Source organism: Protomyctophum parallelum (assembly GCF_964188405.1).
Source record: "Protomyctophum parallelum genome assembly, chromosome: 15".
Classification (NCBI taxonomy): Eukaryota; Metazoa; Chordata; class Actinopteri; order Myctophiformes; family Myctophidae; genus Protomyctophum; species Protomyctophum parallelum.
Genome location: NC_139710.1, coordinates 28,506,505 through 28,515,149, shown reverse-complemented (window position 1 = coordinate 28,515,149; position 8,645 = coordinate 28,506,505). Strand labels below are relative to the sequence as shown.

The window sequence follows — 8,645 nt, the reverse complement described above, 5'->3', positions numbered from 1 at the left end:
GCACAAACTCAATACAAAGACTGTTAACTGTGAGTGGACGACCCGATTAAGCTACTGATACTTATTTCTTGTATTCAACTGTATTTAGATATTTTTTTCATGTTCTCTTTTTGATGACATGTGTAGATGTTCCTGTTACAGGCTGGGCCAATGGTGTACTTTATTGTATGGTGTATTTTATTTTAAAGTCACCGTACCAACTTTGTGGCGTTCTAAAAACATGTTACTGTAAATGGCTCTGGATTCATTGCTAAGTGCCTAAATGATAAACTGTGAATTTAATAAACGGATTGTTGAAAGTCTGTCGTGGTTCTGTCGTGTATTAATTATTCATAGTGTTGTCACATGACAGTTTGGCCACAGCCCATTAATAATAATAATAATAAACTTTATTTGTATAGCACTTTTCATACATAAATGCAGCTCAAAGTGCTTCACAGGGCAGGACACAAAAATAAAATACAATAAAACACAAGTAGTTAAAATGATAGAACAATGGCAGAGAACAAAATTGAATATAAGAACATAAAATAAATAAAAACAAATAAAAACACCACATGCAGCAAATCAGTCAGGGCAGGGTAGGAACGTGCATAGTAAAACTCAACTAAAAGCAATGGTGAAGAGGTGAGTCTTGAGTTGAGATTTAAAAATGTCTACAGAGGGTGCGTGTCTGAGCTCGAATGGAAGTTTATTCCAGGCTGTTGGGCCGTAGAAGCAAAAAGCTGCCTCACCATATTTTTTTGTGCACATTCTTTTAGGCACTTCAAGTAGGCCAGCATTGGAGGACCTGAGGGGGCGGTTAGGGACATATCTAGGTAGGCAGTCACGGAGGTACGGAGGTGCGAGACCATTGAGAGCTTTATAGACAAGTAACAGAATTTTAAAATCAATCCTGAAAACAACCGGAAGCCAGTGCAGTGATGCCAAAACTGGAGTAATATGATCTCTCATCTTAGTTCTAGTTAAAACTCTAGCTGCTGCATTTTGGACAAGTTGTAATCTGTCAGTCGTTTTCTTAGGCAGTCCTGAAAAGAGTGCATTGCAGTAGTCAAGCCGAGAAAATACAAAGGCGTGGATTAGTGTTTTTGCATCGTCCAAGGACAAATAGGCTCTGATTCGTGCAATATTTCTAAGGTGAAAAAAGGCAATCTTGGTAACATGATTAATGTGTGAATTAAAATTCAATTCAGAATCAATAATAACCCCCAGGTTCTTTACTGTACTGTTACTTTCTACAGTCAGGTTGCCAAGTCTGCTAATTATTGATTATTTTTGCTCGCTAGAACCGATTATGAGAACTTCTGTCTTATCCTCATTTAGCTTGAGAAAGTTCTCACTCATCCAACATTTGATGCTAGACAGACAGGTCAACAGCGGGTCTAAAGCACAGGGATCATCTGGGGCCACAGAAAGATATAGTTGGGTATCATCAGCATAGAAATGAAAATTGACTCCGTGATTGGTAATGAGTTCACCCAATGGCAGAATGTTCAAGGAGAACAGCACAGGACCAAGAATCGAGCCCTGTGGAACACCAGAACTGATGTCGTGTTTGTCTGAGTCAAACTCGGCTAGATTGACAAAGTAACTTCTGTTTGAAAGGTAGGAGGAGAACCAGGACAGGGCCGTACCAGACAGGCCTATCCAGTGCTCCAGACGCTGTATTAAAATCGAATGATCAATCGTGTCAAATGCAGCCGTTAAATCTAGAAGTAAGAGAACGGATACATGTTTCTTGTCAGCAGACACCCTAAGATCATTCATTACTTTTACAAGTGCTGTTTCTGTGCTGTGACTTTTCCTAAAGCCAGATTGGAATTTGTTGTGCACATTATTGTTCTGTAGAAATACATCCAATTGATGAGAGATGCATTTTTCTAAAACCTTGCCCAGAAAGGGTAGATTTGAAATGGGTCGATAGTTACCCAAAACAGAGGGATCAAGATTGTGTTTCTTGAGTAGGGGCCTAACTACGGCAGTCTTCAGTGAGTCTGGGAAGACGCCTGATTGTAGAGAGCTGTTTACAATTTTTAGGATATCTCCAATCACACTGTCTAAGACCTCTTTGAGAAAGGTGGTGGGAATTGTATCCAACGAACAGGAGGAAGATGTCATCTGTGATATGGTTTTGCGGAGTTCGTCTTCATCAATTGCACAAAACGATAATAGGCTCCCCCTGGAGAGATCTACCCTGGGACCATTAGCTGCTGTTTGAAGGTTTGCGCTAGCAGCAGCACCATTCATAATATCAGCTCTAATGTTAAAGATTTTGTTATCAAAAAAGCATGCAAACTCATTACACTTAGCTTTAGAGGCCGGGAATGACTGCTTGTAGGACTGGGGGGGGGGGGTTAAAAGTCGTTCAATGGTAGAGAATAGGACTCTGGCATTTTTCTTGTTCTCGTTAATAATGCCAGAGAAATATGCCTGCCTTGCTAGACGCAAGGCTTTGTTATAGGTGACTGTTGAGTTTTTAAGAATCTCTAGGTGGGTGGTGAGTTTATTTTTTCTCCAAGCTCGCTCAGCTCTACGACATTCTTGCTTCAGTGAGCGTGTATGCTCATTTAACCAGGGCGTCACTCTGGTGTTATGTTTCTTTTTTGTTTTCAAAGGAGCCACTATATCAAGAGCTGACTCTAGTTTAAGATTAAAAATTTGAACCATATAATTTACTGGGGGAGTATCGGGCAGGGGGGGGGGGGGGGGCAGATGACGAGAGAACTCGTCGGCTGCAGAAGAGCTAAAAAAACTTTGTTATGGTATATTCAGTGATGTTTTTCTCTAGATCAGAGACAGTCATATTAAAACACAGCAAATAGTGGTCTGATAGCTCAGGCCTTTCAATAGTCCTTTCCACATTGATGTTCAGCCCTCTAGAAATCACCAGGTCCAGAGTGTGCCCATGTTTATGAGTAGGCCCAACAACATGCTGAGTAAAGTCGAAAGAATGTAATAGTTGTAGGAAGTCCACAGCCATTGGTCATGGTGTTGTCACATTTGGCCGTTTGGCAGTTTGGCCACAGCTCAATAATGGGTCAGGGTTTGACATTAGGATGTAAAACTATGAATTGACGAAACAAGTGAGACTTAAACATCGCAGCCCAGATTTGGCTCAAACAAGGGGTTGAGTTCGTTCTCCTTCCATGCCACGAAAAGCCACATTCCTTTACAACTGTTGGTAGGGCGCTACCAACAGTCGTTAAAGAAATGTGAATACCTATAGACTCCTTCAAAACCACTCTCAAAGAGCCCATACAGGTGGCTGCAGTTCAGTGGCGTCTCTCCAGGGGGGCATTGAGACCGGGGGGCTTTGCCCCCCCCAGATTGGATTTTGTGCCCCTCCAGTCCAAATTGGCCAGTAGTACCCTACCGGGTAGGGTACTACTGGCCAATTTGGACTGTAGTACCCTATCAATTAAAATATTGATAGGGTAGGGCCTACCCTATCAATATTTTAATGTTTTACAAATGTTAAATCTATAAGTTCTCCAAGATTATTGTACATTAATTAAGTTAATAGAAATGCAAGGTACTATAATATGCATGCAGAAGACAGTATAATGCTCAACATATTTGTATTTCTTTGTTTGTTGTTGGTGCTGCTGCATAATTGTAGCCTACTTTTTTCAATGCATCACTTTGTCAATAGGCGACTATTTGTTATACATATAGAGCGTCGCAGTCCTGCCCCCATACCAGGGCCCAGGAAATGATTCTCCGTTCATTTTCCTCATAGACATTTCAAAAAGTATTTATTTAAAGAACTTTTAAGCGTCGTACAAAGCCAACTCTTGTCGTGACAAATCATGACAACAAACGGGCTGAACAAATAATTAGAAAGAAGAAGAAAACGGCAGGTCACTTTTTTTGTTGTTTTTCTTCTTTGTATTTTATTTGTTTGGTCCAAAATATTATTTGTTTTTGTTGTCATGATTTGTCACGACAAGAGTTGGCTTTAAATAAATACGTTTTGAAATGTCTCTGGGAAAAATGCAATGGGAACCTGGGCCTGGTGTCGTCATGAAGGGGGTGGGACTGTGACGCTCTATGGGGGGGGGGGGGGGGGGGGGGAGTGTATGCCCCCTGCTGATTTGTGCCTGGAGACGGCACTGCTGCAGACCCCCCTCCCCCACCCCCCTCCCCCTTTTTACTGTAAATATTGTATTCATCTTAGCAGACCTTGTATTGAACTGTACTTTCCTCTGCTTTTTCCCCTGCAAACTGTTAAGTATCAGTGGTGGAAAGTAACTAATTACTTTTACTTAAGTAGTGTACTTAAGTACAATTTTGAGGTATTTGTACTTTACAGAGTATTTACAATTTCCAGTACTTTTACTTCTACTCCACTACATCTCAGAGCCAACATTTGTACTTTTACTCCACTACAATTATTTGAAAACTTTAGTTACTATAGTTACTTTGACAATTTTAATTTTATTTTGATTAGAAAACATACAGTACATTAACCGCACTTCAACCCTATCATTGCCTCATAAAAGTGAGATACTATTTGAGGGGTGCTAGCCCCTCCAATGCCTGGCTTTTAAAATTACTTTATATGGCAGCCAAGTGGACTTTTAATGTTTGTTTTCTTTAGGGCACTTTTGACAAAAATTGAATGGCAGCCAAATCTACTTTTATTGTTTGTTTAGGGCGCTGCTAAACAAACATTGACAATGTGAGATGTAATGTGGCCAACATAAATGCATCTTGTGATGGTCTCGTGGTAGTATTAAGACCTTGTATGCTGAATTGCTGATTTTGACTGTTTCAAAGCTTTAATTTGTGTACTGTTTTATATTTCTCATGTGCATTGTGGAGAACCACCAACCTATGTTTTTCACAGTGTAGCCTAGTATACTGTATGTACCTTTACATCCTTGTGACAATAAGACATCTTGAATCTCGAATCTTGAAGCAGTCTTTGTCAGGTTGAGCTGACAAAGGACTCTAAGTCTAAGCTGTTTCTAAGCTGTGTTACCGTTGGCTTCTTTAGAGTTGAAATGGTGACATGGCACACGTGAGCCACTGTGGGAGTCTAATCTATACTGGGCTAGGGATAGGGCCAGGGTCTTTAACCACTTGAACCTTTTATACCCTTGGTCGCCTGTGTACTCGACCCACTCAACACAAACATTGAATGCCAGTGCCATCTCAATGAATGGCCAGTTTTGAGTGTTTGTGCAAACACTAACATTGAATACCATTGACTATTAATGGTGACAGTTTTGAGTGTTTGGGAAAACAAAAACATTGAATGCCATTGACCTGTTTTAATGGCCAGTTTTACACATACATTGTGTAAACACAAACATTGAAGACAAAAGTGACGACGCAAATTCTGATTGGCCCGGAAAGAGATGATGTATGATGATAAGATCGCCCCTCACTTCACACGGGTGTGGTTCAGATGACTAAATATGGTCTATGACCAAAAGCTTAATGCTATACAGAAATAAAAAATATTTTTTGCACAGTGTTGAGGCTCCCTATAATTGTTCATTTGGTTTCCTTTTGGCTACATCACTTCACCCAAGTCTACTGGCAGATGAGAGGTGGGGTTTTTTGTGTACTTTTTCACGTGATTAAAATGGCTTCAACACTCACATTGGGTCTGGGTCAGGGCTCTAGATCAGGTTATCAATGTGGAATCCTTCGTTCTGTTCACTGGATCCCCATCTCCTTTAATCAGGACTGAATACAAGATGTCCCTATAGAGCGTACCAAAATCTCCTTGAGGGAGCGTCAACATATGCGTCGCGTGGTAGCGGCCGCTATACTTGTTGGTTTGTTTACATTGAGCGACAATCCAGTGTGCTTGTATACGTTCTGATTTTAAAGTGACCTCACAATGGTGCTGACTTGCTCAGTAAATAAGTGCCACAGCAGGTCACGTCGAGGGAATGAGCCAGAAAACTGAATTAGATTTTCAGCTTTCCAGCATGGAGACAGCATCAAGGAACCCAGATTGACGAGTTTACAAAAATACGTAGAATGGCTTGGATCTCGGCTGTACGGCGCACGGGCCGTACGAGACATAACGTTTGACAAAGTATCTAAGCACATAGCCGTGTTTGTTCACGACATTTTCCTTGTCCTTGTAAGGTATTTGGGCCTGACATTCTTTCTATCCATCCTGGTGTTGTTTCACTATGTTGTCGCCAAGAACGAGCTCAATATTTACAAAAACATACCACCGTCACTCTATTCTGAGTGATGTGGGCTAAACTGTTATAACCTAAACTGTTTCTTTCCTTTCAGGATTCTGTGAAATGAGGGGCGCTCTTGTCATCGTACATCAATCTATGTTAGCAGACATAAGACACCTTATTGGCCAAGCGCTCGTTTACATATGACGTACGTTTTCCCTTCAATGGCGTTTAATGTTTTGATGTTTAATTTACATCATATTTAGCGGAATTATCAGCTCTTATCATGATACATCATCATGCATCATCTCATACTATTGCCTGTGATTGGTTAGCTGATTTGCTCGTTTACATATGACGTAAATTTTCCCTTCAATGGCGTTTAATGTTCTAATGTTTAATTTACGTCATATTTCGCGGAATCCTGGCGCCATTTCTCTGTTCATTGTCAATGGCAAATCTTGAGACGTGTGGGGACAAAAGCTGTTTATAGAAGGTGCTAGCGCCCCTTAAAAATAAGGTGCTGTATGTTTATCAATTGAAAAAATGCAGGTTGATCTGTGTGAAAACAGTAAAACTCATCAATATTTTCACTTGAAAAATACACTGGGTGTAACAAGAGGAATTCATCTTTCATTTGTATTTGTTCAAAATATTCAAAATATAATGTTGACAAAATGCACAATGCACAAGCATGCTCATTAAACATGTGAAAAAATTTAAATTAAAAAATAGCCTGAGATGGCACGCCTCATGTTTCTGATAGGTACCGATCTACTTCATCCAAAAAAAGGTCTTAAAAGCTTTTAAAATGGTATTTTAAAAATTGAATACTGAAAATGGAAAATGGCACGTTTTCGTAGAATGACCCAACAGTAGCCGATGTACAAGCTGCTTAAAGCAAACATCAAAGGTCCATAGACTTGACTGCCACATGTCGTTCCACACAAAGGCCTGATGCTGAAGGGCCCAGGGAGATAAGAGGTTTCTGCCCGACAACAGCAAAATGGTCCTAATGCAACTCAAAGTGGGGGTCCTTGAAAGAACAAATGAGTGGCACCCTTTATCATGCTGATCGTGTATGATGAACGTTGGCCTGAAAGTTTGTACGGAAGAAATTGTTACGTTGCAGTAAAAAAAGTCCATAGGCTTGGCTGACACATGGCGTCACGGGGTGGCACACACACAAAGCCACACGTTGGAGCCACTCGCCACAAAAAAAAAAAGAAGGTTGAGCTGTGAGTAGAAACTGAGGGTCACTGAGGTTCCATGTCCGCTTCCGCCTCAGTCTCCGTCTCCGCGTCCAGCTCATATGCAACGTCCCCCTGGAGCTGCTGCAGGATCAGACCTCCATCCTGGGCCGTGTTGTAAGTGCCACAGCTGCCGCATTTCAGGCCCAGAACGTGGAAGGGCACCGTGCCGCGAGCCTGGCAGTTGTTGCACATGACCTGGACAGTGGCGCCCCGGTACTCGGCGGGCATGGGAGACTGGGCGATGTCCTCGTCCATCTCCTCTATCAGTCGGCGGGAGTCCTCCGGGGTCAGCGTGGTGTGCATGCACAGAGGGCAGCGGTACCCGCCGGACGCGTACATGTCCGCCTGGCACGTTGTGTGCAGGAGGTGGCCGCACGGCATGGGGACGGCGCCGATCCGGGACGAGTGCATGTCCTCCAGGCACACAGCGCAGTTCTGCCGCGACACGTCCTGGACGCACTTGTGGCTCCCGCGCATGTGGGCGGGCAGACACAGGTTGCACGTCTCACAGTGGAAGTAGTTCTCCCGCGGCCCGATCCGGCATATCCCGCAGGGCTCGCAGTGGTACTGTTGCCTGTCCTTGTCGAACAGGTGGCAGACGTCGCAGTAGTACTCCCCGAACCGTACGCGACACTCCCGACAGGTCTGCTGCGCCCGCTGCAGCGTGTGACACTCCACGCACTCGACCTCCGTGACCCGGAAGCGGTCCATTTCGTGGTTCTCCTCCGCATCGTGGCACAGTCTGCAGACGTACAGCTTGTCGCAGCAGGGCGCCTTTAATAAACATTTGCGGTCATAGTGCACACAGCCGGCAGAGGACGCCATCCCGGTGAATCGCTCGCTGTACTCTGTGTTGTCTCTTTTAACAGAGCTGCCTCCGGTCTGATGTCATCACTCTCGCCCCAAATATGGAGTTCCACAAGTCGTTTTATTACGCTTTTCTGATACAACTGATACAAAACAAACTGTCACGGTTCGCAGTGAAGGACTGAACCCAAGTGCAGAGTCAAACGCAGAATAGTCTTAAATTAACTTATTTATTCATGCAGAGAAGCATACAGTCAAAGTAAGTAGTCAATGCAAAATGTAAATACAAAAATGCTAAACTTCAGGAACAAAATGCAAAAACTCATGAAGTCCAAAAAAATACAATACTTTCAAATGCATAAATGCATAAACCAGAAGTCCAAAAGTTATACAAAGCACAAATCCAAGATACCTTTAAGGAGACCAAAATAAC

General features: G+C 42.6%; 1 protein-coding gene across 1 annotated transcript; it reads right to left on the bottom strand.

Moving 5' to 3' along the window:
• Nucleotides 1-7,408: 7,408 nt before the first annotated feature.
• On the bottom strand, nt 7,409-8,230 carry LOC310871782 (RING finger and CHY zinc finger domain-containing protein 1-like; the record flags this gene model as incomplete). The annotated part of the gene is made up of 1 exon (XM_083783417.1): nt 7,409-8,230. The coding sequence occupies one exon, from the start codon at nt 8,228-8,230 to the stop codon at nt 7,409-7,411; it is 822 nt and encodes a 273-aa protein (XP_083639543.1).
• Nucleotides 8,231-8,645: the final 415 nt, after the last annotated feature.